A 13,559-nucleotide genomic window follows, 5' to 3' on the forward strand; every position below is an offset into this window, starting at 1 on the left:
CCCCCGCCTTCCCCGCCCGGCCCAACGCTGTCCCTGTCCCACGGGCCGCTGGTTCCCAGTCCCAGGCTGAGCAGCGGGGCTGGCATCGCTAGAGCTGCCAACAGCGACCCGGAGCCCCGCGGGCGGGGGCGGGCAGCGAGGGCAGTGGACGCCGGGACACCTGAGCACACAGGTGAGCCGCGGACGGGGTGAGGGGGCGGGGCGGGTAGGGGACAGGGGCCTGGGAACTGGGGTGCAGGGAGAAGGCCTAGCTTCCCGAGGGAGTGAGCAAAGGAAGCCCCAGCCAAAGTTGAAAAGGGACCTGGGTAGGGAGGATGAAATGACAGGGAGACAACTCTTAAGGGGAAGGTTGATGAGAGGGGGCAGGAGAGACAATGAACCTTTTTCTCTTCTGCTCATAAATCAAAGAGAAAGTAAGAGGAGAGGACTGAGAAGGGACCTCAGGCCCGCCTGATGGGGGACCAGCACCTATCTGCACAGCGTTAGAGGCCTCCCCTGCGGAGGCCCCTCTTCTTCAAGATCGCCAACTCAGAGGGTGGGTCTTCCATCCAGGTTGAGGAAGAAGGAATGGAGCCCCACACCTGGCTCCCAGCTTCATGGTGGTGTCCCCCAAAGGTTGGGGACCAAAGGTAGCTGGAGACCAGAACTCTTCTACTGAACTGATCTCTAAGCCTGATAGTTGCCCCACCTCACCTCCCTGTCTCTGGCCTCGAGAATCCAGGTAAGGAGTGGGCAAATGTTCCAATAAAGGGACAGATAATACATATTTAGACTTTGCCACCTATACTGTCCAATCTGTCACAGCTAACAGGAAAACTATTATAGGCAGTAAATGAGTAAGGTGGCTATTTTCCAATAAAACTGTATTAATGGACACTGAATTTGAATTTCATATAATTTTTGCCAAAATATCATTTTTCTTTTGACTTTTTCAACTATTTAAAAATGTAGCATTCTTAGCTCACAGACTGCACTAAAATAATGGCAGGCTGAACAGTCACTAGCTACCCCCATCCCACCCTACCCATGGCCTCCCTGCAGCTGCTAGCAGGCTACTTATGGGGAAGGGAACATGTATGTAAGCATAAGGGTAATCATTCCACCTGGGGGCATCCAGAGCACAGGGACTTGTCTGTGACCCTTGCTCCCAGCTACTCTTTGGACCACAGCATCCTTAGAGGCCAGTGTGAGAGCTTGTACCCATATGTACAAATATATGAAAGAGAATGTTTCTCTCCAAAGGGCTTTCTACCCAGCATGTGCCTGGTCTACCCTGTCCCCACCAAGTTATACATGAGGCAGCCATTCCCCCCAACCCCACCTGCCAACAAGTGATCAAGCCTTGACTCTCTCCCCTGCCTTCCATCTTCTTGCCCTTCTCCTTGGTCTCCAACCTGGTCTGATCTAACCTGGCCCTTCCATTCCTTTCTCTTCTCTCTTATAGCCTGAGGGGAAGGGACCCTCCCTTCACCTGGACAATGGAGCTATGACTCTTTGGAGGTAACCCAGAAGAGAAGGGATGCAGGGCTTTGGTTCTCCAGATGAGAGTCCCCTCCAGGGCCTAGTGGCCTCCCGCATTAAGACTTATGGGGGCCGGCGTCAAGCCTCTACCCAAAGCCCTGCTGGCAGTCACTATCCTCGAGGAGGCCCCATACTGGTAAGTTCAGGCTGTGCTCTGAGGGTGACCTGGGTGGGGCAAGAGGGAGGACACCCAAGCTTTGAAGTCACTGTCCCTTTACAGGTTCATAGGCTGCTCTATTCTTGTCCTTCACCCTCCAACTCTTCCCCAGCCTGTGGGGGAGAGGAGGGCAGTACCTGGGCTAAGCTCTCAGTACTTCACACCCTAGTCCTAGAGAGAGGCAGAAAGCCAGGAGAAGCCAGGCTCACAGAGGAGGTGCTGTAAGACAGGTCTGAGGCTTAGAGCTATGGGAATGGTACCTCCCATCTCCTGCCTCTACTTGGGAGGAGTCAGAGGGCTCCCTGAGGCTTGCCTCCCTGTGAGTCAGGACTGAGGAAGAGCAAAGGTTCAGGGTGTCCCTGCTCTCAGTGGGGGAGGGTGTGCAGACCTACCCTGGCTCCACCCCTGGCTCCACCTGCCTGGCCCACCTCCAAGCCTGATCCTGGAAGCCAGTGTGGAAACCAGAGCTCCTGCTGTCCCTCAGCTCAAGGCTTCCCCTCCACCTTGAGAACTGTTCTACTTCTGACTGGGGATATCCTGTGCCTCTCTGGAGGAATATTTGGCCCTTGGAGATGGGGATTCTCCCAGGCCGAGGGCAGGAAGGGACACTAGGAAGTATGTGGTGTAATTCAGGCCATAGGCAGATCAAGGAATGTGACCAGGCCTGCCCTGGGAGGAGACTTGTGGCTATGGCCTCAACCTCTCACACGGAAAGGCAGCCGCTCCCAGCTGGATAGGACATGGGCTACATGCCCCCAGGGAGGAGGCAGCACATGTGTGAGCTGTCATCCTCACGTGTGAGGGAGGCTGGCCGCAGACAAGGGAGGTCATGAAGAACTCAGAATGTGGCATGTGGCGTTTTGTCCCTGCAAGCCCAAAGTGCAGAGAACATGCATAGGAGTGAGCAGACGCAGGGGCACACACTCCAGAGCCCAGGCATATTGTGCCTCTGTGCCTACTCTGGAAGAGGCTCCTGCTTCTGCCCGGAGGCCCCCTCAAGAAGTCAGGTCCACATGTCTCTGCCCAACATAGCTTGGTCTCCCCGGTGACTCAGGGCAGCAGCAGCCCACACCAAACTGGTTTGAGGGGAGCAGTAAGCCAACCCAACTTGCAGGGATGGGAGAAGATGCCTGGAGTCAACCCCACCCCTGCCTCTCTGGTACTTCTGGTACCCCCAGAATTCCCCTGCTACTCCCCCAGGATCCCAGTCGCCGACGCTTCCAGCACTATGTCCCCTTCGTCAAGGGTTCTGGCCCTTCCCGAGGCCTGTCTCCTTTGATGTTGCGAGAACCAGAGCCTGAGAAGAGGCATGGAGGTCATTTGGCAGCTGGCCCACCTCACTCCCCCAAACTCAAGGTAAGGGGTCCCTTTGCTCCCATTCCTATGCTTACAGCCCTAACTGCAAAGGCCTCCACTGATAATCAGGTTCAGCTAGCCCCTGGGCTGAGAGCACTGGCCAAGGGGGCTTCTGCCTGATGCCCCTCCAAGAAATCAGACACAGGCACAATGGCACATACCTGTAATCCCAGCAACTCAGGAGATTTTGCAAGTTTGAGTCTAGTCTGAGCAACTTAGCAAGATCCTGTCTCAAAATAAAAAAATAAAAAAGGAAGAAATCAGACACAACTCAGTCCAAAGACTATTTCTGGAATATTTCTCTACTTGACCTGTGCATTAGACCCAGTGACTTTGACTCAAGACATTGTGATATAATTTAAAGAATAAACTATTAATATTCAAATTTCAGCTTGTGGAAATTACCAGGTCTTACAGTATCCCTCACCCCAGCTTTGAGCCCCACCCCTCTCCTTCCTACAGGTAGCATGAGGGTCAGGAATATCTGTTGCCTATGTTATTTGGTACCAAAAGCAGCTATAAAATTTATGTTCCTTCATAAAAAAATGTCCATTTTATGGGCAAATGTCAAAATGTTACCTGAGACTACTGATTGCTTAAGTTCTATTCTGAAGCCTCCTCTAAAAAGTATAAACCTGCCTCTGCACCCCAGTTCTGAATCAGGAGACCCCTGGAAGGTATCTTTTTTGGTCAGGGTGCCCTGATCAGACCTCCTAGTTCTAGAATCTTTCTAAAAACCAAGGTGCCTCTCCAGTTGCTTTCCAGCAATGCCCATTCCCCTGTAATTCCAACCAGGGTGATCCCTGTCCCCCAAGCCTCCATGTTCCCACTCACACTCAGAGCTGCTTGCCATGGCAGACACACACATGCACTCACTGCTCTCTCAGAGTCAGGCAGGCTGGGTACTGAGGATGAGGCCAAATGTTCCCCTTCTCTGCTCTTCCAGGAAGTTGCCAAGGTCCATGAGCTGGAGTTGAGGCTCCACACGTTCAGCATGTTTGGGATGCCCCGCTTGCCCCCTGAGGACCGAAAGTACTGGGAGATAGGAGAGGGTGGTGACAGCGGTGTGACCATCGAGAAATCCTGGAGAGAGCTGGTGCCTGGGCACAAGGTAGGTATGAGATAATGTCTGTCCCTATAGTGTGACAGAAAGAAAGACACACATGCACGGGCGCTCGCACACACACACACACACACACACACACACACACACACACACACACTACATCTCACTTCTTCCCTGGAGTGGAGAATAGGGATGACCTTTAAGCCTTGAGATGGAGGGTCAGAAGGGAAAAGCATTTGAGGACACATTGAAGTCATTCAAAGTCCAGCTCTGCCACTTACTAGTGACACCTTGGTCAAGATAGGGACCTCCTGAGTCTTAGTCACATCATATCTAAAATGGGGTAATGCTACTTACATACTGAAGGACTGGTTTAGAATTAAAAGGTCATGTGTAGAGTGCCCAGAACCTGTGAAGTGGATCCAGTAGCACTTAATAAATGGCACCTGCTATACTTATCATCATTCCCCAATTGAACCAGCACTGTCCTCACCCAGGAGATGAGTCGGGAACACTGCCATCAGCAAGAAGCTCTGTGGGAGCTCCTGACTACTGAGCTGATCTACGTGAGAAAACTCAAGATCATGACGGATGTGAGCCCCTCAGCCCCAGGCACAGTCCCGTCGCACCCATCTACCCATCTTCCTTGCATTATCCCCCATCCTCTCAAATCAGAAGGGATAGGTCACTGGAGGAGGGAGGGGCAGGATTCCAGGAGACCTTTGTGATTGCAGACCTGTTTAGGATGAGAGGGAGAGGTCAAAGTTAGTGAGCATGGGGGTGGCCCTGGAGGGCTAGCCTGGGGTTTGGAGAGGAGGGAGACAAGGTGCTGAGTCCTTGTCCCTCTTCCTGCACCTAGCTCCTGGCTGCTGGTCTGCTGAACTTGCAGAGAGTGGGACTGCTGATGGAAGTAAGTGAGAACTGGTAAGGGAGGGGCGTGGGGGCGAGCTCATGGAACTGGTTAGGATGCCCAGTCCAAATTCTCATTGCCTCATTTTCTGGAATACGCCTGCCCTCTATACTCCCTGTTTTCTCTGGACCTACAGCAGGCCACAGGTCCCCTAGTTTGTCAGGGCTTTTCCCACTGAAGTTGAAGTGCCACAGACTGGGAGAGAGAGCTGGAGCCACTTAGATCTTCCAGGTCCATAGTCAGATGCACCCCACCCTCTCTTCCCATTATCCAAGGTCAGGGGTCTCACCTGACCCTGCCAATGATGCCTGAGAGTGACCTGCCAAGGCCTGTTGCTTAGAGTTCTCTCCTTCCTCCAGGTGTCAGCTGAGACCCTGTTTGGAAATGTCCCCAACCTGATTCGAGCCCATCGGAAGTTTTGGGAAGAGGTGCTAGAACCCTTCCTGAAGGAGACTCGGGCCTCAGGCCAGCCTCTGGATCCCATCAGCCTACAAAATGGCTTTCTGACGGTGAGGCCTGATGAAGCCTAGAAAGGGTAGGACTAGGAGAGCACAGAGGGTACTGCCTGTCGTGTTCAAATCTCTCTGTGGTTTGAGGGGCCCACAGGGCACAGTTCTTACTCCCAGATATCATCACCTGCTAAACTCCATTCCACAAGATGACCTGCCCCAAGGTTCTTTGGTCATCCAGAGGCCCTTATGAAATGAAAATGCAGCTTTCTCAGGGAAGAGTCACACCTACATGCTTGTCAACTATAAAATCTTGGTTCTGACAGATCCATTAACAAATAGTTAGTACAAGAATGGGGCCTAAGTGCTGGGCACAGTGGTGCACACCATAATTCCAGCAACTCAGGAGGCTGAGGCAGGAGGATTGCAAGTTTGAGGCCAACCTAGGCAACTTAGTGAAATTTTGTCTCAAAATAAAAAATAAAAAGGGTTGGAGATGTCGTTCAGTGGTGAATTGCCCCTGAGTTCAATCCCCTGAACCAAAACAGAAAAGAAGAAGGAGGAGGAGGAGGAAGAAAGAAAGTGTTGGGGGTCTTTTTTCTACCTTGCTGCTCAGTCGAAATAAAAATAGGCCCTGCAGAAAAATGTTGCCAGGGGTTAGAGAGGAAGTGGGCTGGTTTCCTGAGAACCTTGGACACCCCATTCCATAGGAGCAAGGCTTCTAGGCAACCTACAGGTCACAGAAATAGGAGCTACAGTGTCCTGAAAGAGTCTAGCTGAATTATTAATGGTGGGAGAATAAGTCTAGAGGAGTGGAGCACAGCAGGCCCTGTGGACAGGAGCTCTAAGGGCAGCCATGGGTCCATTTCTTGGGGCTTCAGCTCCTTCCTGGAATGCAAAGAGAAGGGTCTGGCCATGAGAACAATCCTGGAGGTGGAGACTGACAGGAACTTCACCAAGGGGCTATGTGAGGCTCTCTTCCCTATTCTGCAGCCATATTCTGTAGCCAGAGTCTGTATTCATGACCTTTTTCCACCTGTCTGCTTCCTGACCTTATATCTGTCCCTCCAGTTTGGCCAGCGGTTCCAGCCCTATGTTCAGTACTGCCTGAGAGTGAAGCAGATCATGGCTTATGCCCAGGAGCAGCAAGACACTAACCCTCTCTTCCACACCTTTGTGCAGGTGGGAGAAGTGGTGCCTGAAGTGGGAGGGGTACAATTGGACAACCGGGTCATCCCCAGTCTCCAACTGGGTCCAAGGCTGAGTTAGTCACAAGGGTAGATGGAAGAGTACTTGCAGACTCCTAAGCCCCCACTCACCTCCCCTGGCAGTGGTGTGAGAAGCACAAGCGCTCAGGGAGCCAGACGCTGGGTGACTTACTTATCAAGCCCCACCAGCGCATCACCAAGTACCCGCTGCTGCTGCAAGCTGTGCTCAAAAGGAGCCCTGAGGCACAAGCCCGAGAGGCCCTGGATGCCATGGTAGGTGTTCAGGTGGATTCACGAAGCATGGGAGTTGGGGACTGGTGGGTGGAAACTCATCTCCATGGACTCTTGAGAGTCTTGTTCCTCATGTGACACCCACTAGTTCAGCCAGTTTGGGAATGCTGTGATTGTCATTGGATGGGTGGGCTGTGCAGAATATGGGACGATCTGAGCTGAGCTCTACCTTCTTTTGCACCCCTGCTCCCAACTGAGATCGCAGCTCTGGAGTCATTTCTTCGACACATCAATGGTCAGGTCCGCCAAGGTGAAGAGCAGGAGAGTTTGGTGGCTGCAGCCCAGCGCATTGGAAACTACGAGGTGCTGGAGCCATCCAGTGAGGAAGTGGAGAAGGTGAGAGGGCAGAGGGAAGGTGGCTCAGGAAATGTCAGGTCCCAGGGAAAATTGATGCAGGGGAAGCTTGGCAAGGAGAGGGCAGAGGTCAGAATACCCTATACTTGGGTACCACCAAGGGTGTGCCCATCATTCCTTCCCAGTGGTGAGGGTCCAAGGGGCAGAGTGTAAAGGAATAAAACAGAGACTCTGGGGTGTTTGCTTTGACTCCAAGTGGGGAAGGATGAAGAGAGAAGGTGGAAGAATAAGAAGCCACCCTTGGTTGGGATGTAGATGCCTGCCCAGTCCTGATCCCCTCCCCTCTGTGTCCCTCAGAACCTGCGTCCATTCTGCACCCTGGACCTGATGTCCCCCATGCTGGGGGTTGGCCCTGAGCACACCAGGCAGCTGCTACTGGAGGGACCTGTGAGAATGAAGGAGGGCCGAGATGGGAAGGTGAGGGAGCTGTGGTTCAGAGAGAAAAGACAGGAGATGAACTAGAGAAGGAAGGGAGGGAGGCAGGGAGGAAGACAGGGTGGGAGGCAGAAAAGCTGGAAGTGGAAAAGTGGAGTTTATGTGCACGCACTTGCACACTGGGGAGAGAACATGGTTCTGGCTAAACTCTGGTTGTTTGTTTGCCCTTGAACCAGCCCTTTTCCATGCCTATAAAATGAGAAATGGGATGCAAAAAAATTGATGCCCTTCCAGCTCTGGCATTCCATGGTTCTGCAGTGGTTCCTATGCACACACACCTGAGCCCAGATCCCTGACCAGACCTTTGCCCATGCTCCAGCTGACCCGTCTCTTTCTCCTATGCCTCCACCTGCAGCTGGATGTGTATCTGTTCCTCTTCTCTGATGTGCTCCTGGTGACCAAACCCCAACGCAAGGTGGACAAAGCCAAGGTCATCCGCCCCCCTCTCATGCTGGAGAAGCTTGTATGCCGACCACTGCGAGATCCCAGTATGTTTTTTCCGCTGGGAAATTTTCCCTTCCCCCTTCCTCTTGGCAAGGTAGGGAAGGGTTGGGATGTAGGTCAAATAAGGTCCTTAAAGCAGATATCCTCCTCCACCCAGACAGTTTCCTGCTCATCCACCTTACTGAATTCCAGTGTGTCTCAAATGCCCTCGTTGTACATTGTCCCAGTTCAACAGATCGTGCAAGGTGGCTGCAGAAGACCCAGCAAGCCCAGGTAGGTGAAACCAGGCATGGGGATGGGTGGGCAGGTGCCTCAGGAGCCCAGGAATGGGACCACAGAAGGGAGGAGGAGAGAGAGGCTCAGTTGGATATGGGTTCCCACTGAACTGTCAGCCCTTCAGGTGCCCTCCAGAGGGTCACAATGTGTTGGCCATCCTTAAGAAAGACTGTGACCAGCTACCAAGATAGCCACTGAAAATGCCTAGGACATAGCAGGGTGGCATGCACATCCTGAAACAATTAACTTTTTTTTTTTTTTTTTTTTTTTTGGTACCAGTGATTGAATCAGGGGCGCTTAACCACTGAGCCACAGCCCCAAACCCTTTTTTATATTTTATTTAGAGACATGGTCTCGTTAAGTTGCTGAGGCTGACTTTGAACTTGCAATCCTCCTGCCTCAGCCTCCTGAGCCACTGGGACTACAGGCATATGCCACCACATCAGGCAACAATTAACTTTTAAAACTTCGACTCCCATTCAGACTCTTATGGAGCACTTGCTGGGTGCAGGTACCAGGTTAAGGGCTAGCAAATTTTAAAAAATAAATAAAATGCCATTTCTGCCCTCGAGAAGCCTGCACTGCAGCCCAGTTAGAGTAATTAGTATACAAATGATAGAAACATTTACACAGAAGAGAGCTAGGAGAGGGCAGGTCTGCTGGGACAGGGACGGTGCAGGGAGAGGGGAGGCTGAGAAGCCATGCCCTGTAGAGCTGATGGGAGAGACTTAGGAGGATGTTAGGGGAACAAGGGTGAGAAGGCAGGGCACTCCAAATGGAGAAGCAAAAGGACAGAAATACAAGTCATGTGTGTCAGGAGAACCACCGGCCTGGTAGCCTGGCATTGCTAGTACAAAGTTCTAAAGTACAAAGGGAGATGCAGCAGTAGAGAGGCTAGGAGGAAGGCACCACCTGATCATGCCCATCTCTGTACATCATGTGAACAACTTGAACTTTGCCCTGTAGAAGACATGGAGCCAGTAAATGTGTTAAGGAGAGTACTGACGTGGGCAGATATATGTGATAAAAGTGGGAGTGCGAAAAAAAAAAAAGGAGATCTCAATAAATTTATATTAGTTACCACAAATTTGGTGGCTTAAAACTGAAACTGGACTGGGGGTTTCACTCAGGAGCAGAATACTTGCCTAGCATATACTCAGGGCCCTGGGTTCCATTCCCAGCACCACAGAAAAAGGAAGGAAGGAAGGGATGAATTAGTTAGTAAGGTGGCACACACCTGTAATTCCAGCTTCTTGGGAGGCCAAAGCAGGAGGATCACAAGTTCAAGGCCAGTCTGAGCAATTTGTGAGACCCTGACTCAAAATAAAATAAAAAGAATGAAGATGTAGCTCAGTGGCAGAGCCTTTGCCTAGCATGCATGAGGCCCTGGGTTCATCCCCAGCACCACAAAAAAATAAATAAGTATATAAATAAAAAATTAAAACAAAAACTGCTTTTCTTACAGTTCTGGAGACTAGAAGTGGGAAATCAAGTTGTTGGCAGACTCTAGGGAAGAATGTGTGCCTCTTCCAATTTCTGTTGGGTTCCAGGTGGTCCTTTGCTCCAGTTTCTGTCTGTCTGTACATAACCTTCTTCTGTGTCCAAATTCCCATTCCTTTATTTTATTAAGAGATCAGATTAGACTTAGAATCTACCTGAAATTTGAGAAGATCTCTTCTTAAAATTCTTAAGAATTGCACATCTGCAAAGACCCTTTTTCCAGATAAAGTCACCTTTATAGGATCTGGGGGTTAGATCTTACTGGGGGAAGGAGGAGGCTGCTTTCCAACCCACCACAGGAGCAGAATGAGCAAAGAAAGGTGAAGCTTTGAGTTGTACTTTTGGGGGTTTCGTTTGGTTGACTGGTTAGTTTTTTGTGTTTTGTTGTGTTGTATGATGCTGTGGATAGAACCCTCCTGCATGCTAGGAAGGGCTCTACTGCTGAGCTACATCCCCAGTCCTAGAGTTGAATTTTTAAGGCTGGGCAAGACCTTGAGCAATGGGGGATGAATTTACTTTTGGAACAGCAACCACATGTGTCTGAGACTGGAGCACAGGTTTTATGTGAGCAACTGGTGAGAACAACTCCAGGACTCAAGGACAGAGATAATGGTCTTCTGAACCTTCTGTTTGAAGGACTGCTTTGGCAAGGGGACCCTAACAAGTGGAATCATTAGAAAGGGAAACCTGTTTGTTTAGTGTTGCTTCCTAGAAGGAGTGAGACAGGTGGTGATATTCTTTTTATTTATTTGGTGGTGGTGGGGATTGAACCCAGGGCTTCAAGTATGCTAGGCAAGTGCTCTACCACTGAGTCACACCCCCAGTCCTGGATGGTAATGCTTACTTTTAAACAGAAGTACTTTTAGATTGAGGCAGTGGGAGAGAGCCAAATGGGGGTATCTTAGGGGCTTTGAGAAGTATGTAAACACGGGCCTGGAATTCAGGTGAAAAATTAGGATGAAACACCTTGTGTCCTCCAGATGATAGAACTGCAACTTTCTTAAATACCTGAATGACATGGGGACAAGCCCCAGGAGGTTGAAGGTAGGACACTGAATCAATGGAAGCACATGGCTTTTGGGGCAAGAGTCATCTCTCATCTGCCCTGGTCCTTGATCCCACAATCCCCTTTCTGCCTGGCAGGATCTTCTCTCTATACCATTCTTGCCAGGCCTAAACACAGGATTGGGCACTGGAATGATTGGCAACTAACCTCATTCTAGTAGTTAATGAAGCTTTCCCAAAGGCTGAGAGACAACATTTTAGGGGAGCTATGGGAGAAATTGGAAGAAAGCATCGCCAGGACAGCAGGCAGGGTGCCCATCACTGGCAGGAAGTCTTCTTCCTTTACCACCCTCCTCTTCAGAAATTTCTCCTCTTCATTTGCTTTCCAGTCTTCTGACAACCCCTTCCACTCCTTCCCCCTCCAGAATCCCTAGGGGCCACTAAAAATTGCTGTTATTCATATGCTAAATAATTAAGCCCCTGACGGTCACACTCCTGGTTGAGAGACAGGTTATTTCTGATCTAAGACCAAACTGTACACTGAGACCTCTCACCTCCCTTAAGGAACAAAAGAAACCAGAAACATCATGCTTAGTTTTGTTGCTGTTATCTCAAATCAAATTCTTTGGGATTTCTTTGCTCAATTACCATCAGTCTTTTAAGGTACTAGAGATTGTATCCAGGGGGTGCACTTCCGCTGGTCTACATTCACAGACCTTTTTATGTTTTAGTTTGAGACAGGTTCTCACTAAATTGCTGAGGCTGGTCTCAAACTTGCACTCTTGCCCCAGTGTCCTGAGTAGCTGAGATTTACAGGTGTGCACCACCAAGCCCAGCTACCATAAATCTAGAAACAGAAGAGGGTAGCAGAACATCTATTGGTCCCCTTCATCAAACAATCCCAGGGATCCAAATTTTTTCTTCCCCTTTGAAGAAATATTGAGGTTTCTTCCTAGTGGACCTAGAAGAGGTGACTTATGCTTTTAGGAAAAATGAGCTTCTCAACTGGGGAAAGACTGAATCTTGGCAGATGCCCATAGTTAGCTGTTGGGAAGAGGAAAAGGAACCAACAAAGGGAACAGAAAGAGTCATCAAAGATGAAGCAGGAAATAAAAGCAGAACAGACTGAAGAAGGCAGCTAAAAGTAAGAGTCAGGGTCCAAAGAGAAGCCAGAGCCTGCAGCCATCACTAGTAGCCTGTGTTCCTGGGTAAATGAGTCCCAAGTCTCTCTCTACCTGGCCATATTCTGGAGAACCACAGTGATAATGGAAACGACCACCCGGAGTGGATGGAGAATTGTGTAAGGGGCTGGCACCAAGGCCCTGCACTTCATGGGCACTTCATGAATGTTTGTTGTAGCCTCCTTAGAAGAAAGGGGTGGGCAGTGCTGCCTGGGCTGGGGAACACATTTGCATCTGTTGCTTAGGAGGTCAGCAACAGCACTGGTCCATTAAGGCCAGTGTCCGAGAGCTCAGGAAGGGAGCAGAGAATCTGGAGCCACCTGAGAAAGGAGAGGAGGCATTGCTTCTCTGGGCCTCACCATGGGCCAAGGAAGATTGAATCCTGCTTGGTGGGGGGGGGGGTCCTTCCTCCCTTTTCTCAACTGGATGGGAGTGTCACCTTCCAGCTCAAACACCGGTGTCCTCTTCCTTTCCTACCCTCCCCTTCCATGTCTCTCCTCTAACCCAAACTGAGAAAATCCTTGCAGGGCTTCTGGAGTGATTTTTGAGGTAGCTGGTAGCCCTGTGCCTGGCACCCAGGGTTTCCCCCACCTGTCACTGCTTCCCAGGAAAGGGCAAGGGGCAAGGGCAGTGGAGATGCTTGCAATTGATGTTCCTTACAGAAACCTTCTCTCCCTTCCCATTCTTTTCTTCCACACTGCATCCCTATCCTGGGCATCCCAAACACAAACTTGAACATCAGGTAAAAGGGCATTGCATCTCAGCAGGATAAACAGGCTGCCGCAGCCCCTCCACCCTCGTTTCTGTCATTCCTTCTCTTGATCCACACACTGAGTTGGGAGATGAGGACTGGAGAAGAGGGAGTAGTCACAGGACCTGACCTTTGTATGTTGATTTCCTGTCCCCAAACACCATCCTTCATTCTGGCTGAGTGACTAGAGAGCAGGGAAAGAATTAGAGGTATCAGCCTGATACCTATCCCTGTTCATCATTTCTCCAACATGTCTCTTGTCCTAACCCAGCTGCCCCCAGTGTTTCTGGAGAAGCTTTGGTAAAGCCCAGGAGCTGCTGGCTCATATAACTCAAGTTGGGGAGAAACTAAAAATATGGAACAACTAATAAGGCATCAAAGAATCAGAATGGAGCACCATGGAGGGGTTGTGAAGCAGTGGGGGTGGGGTTAGTACTGAGGACCCTGCTGTGCCTTGGGAGGAAGCGGGGAGGCTCAAGCTGCAGCCATTTCCTTACCAGCTCTGAGGAAGTACTTCAGAGTTTTAACATGGCCATGCAAGTAAGTACTGATCTCAGTGCAGCCCACAGCAGCCACCTCTACCCACCTCTTGCCAAGTCTCCACCTACAACCTCTTCTCAGGTTCTGTTGTTTCCTTCCCAAGCTAGCATCCTTC

At 50.5% G+C, this 13,559-nt stretch overlaps 1 protein-coding gene across 5 annotated transcripts in view; it reads left to right on the forward strand.

Moving 5' to 3' along the window:
• The window catches only part of PLEKHG6 (pleckstrin homology and RhoGEF domain containing G6), a 16,697-nt gene continuing 3,138 nt past the window's right edge, over window positions 1-13,559 (forward strand). The window contains exons 1-14 of one of the 5 annotated variants that reach the window (XM_079141065.1): window positions 1-172; window positions 409-721; window positions 1,445-1,657; window positions 2,879-3,034; window positions 3,981-4,145; window positions 4,598-4,693; window positions 4,960-5,010; window positions 5,370-5,519; window positions 6,531-6,641; window positions 6,791-6,940; window positions 7,157-7,294; window positions 7,610-7,729; window positions 8,103-8,235; window positions 8,349-8,464. In XM_079141065.1, the coding sequence (XP_078997191.1) occupies window positions 1,520-1,657; window positions 2,879-3,034; window positions 3,981-4,145; window positions 4,598-4,693; window positions 4,960-5,010; window positions 5,370-5,519; window positions 6,531-6,641; window positions 6,791-6,940; window positions 7,157-7,294; window positions 7,610-7,729; window positions 8,103-8,235; window positions 8,349-8,464 (1,524 nt within the window). In that variant the 5' untranslated portion in view covers window positions 1-172; window positions 409-721; window positions 1,445-1,519. Of the gene's footprint in view, window positions 173-408; window positions 722-1,444; window positions 1,658-2,878; window positions 3,035-3,980; window positions 4,146-4,581; window positions 4,694-4,959; window positions 5,011-5,369; window positions 5,520-6,530; window positions 6,642-6,790; window positions 6,941-7,156; window positions 7,295-7,609; window positions 7,730-8,102; window positions 8,236-8,348; window positions 8,465-13,559 lie in introns of those variants that run through there. The other 4 variants (XM_079141063.1, XM_079141064.1, XM_079141066.1 and 1 more) reach the window with 4 other exon arrangements.

The sequence above is a fragment of the Sciurus vulgaris genome (genome assembly GCF_902686455.1).
Source record: "Sciurus vulgaris genome assembly, chromosome: 5".
NCBI lineage: Eukaryota > Metazoa > Chordata > Mammalia > Rodentia > Sciuridae > Sciurus > Sciurus vulgaris.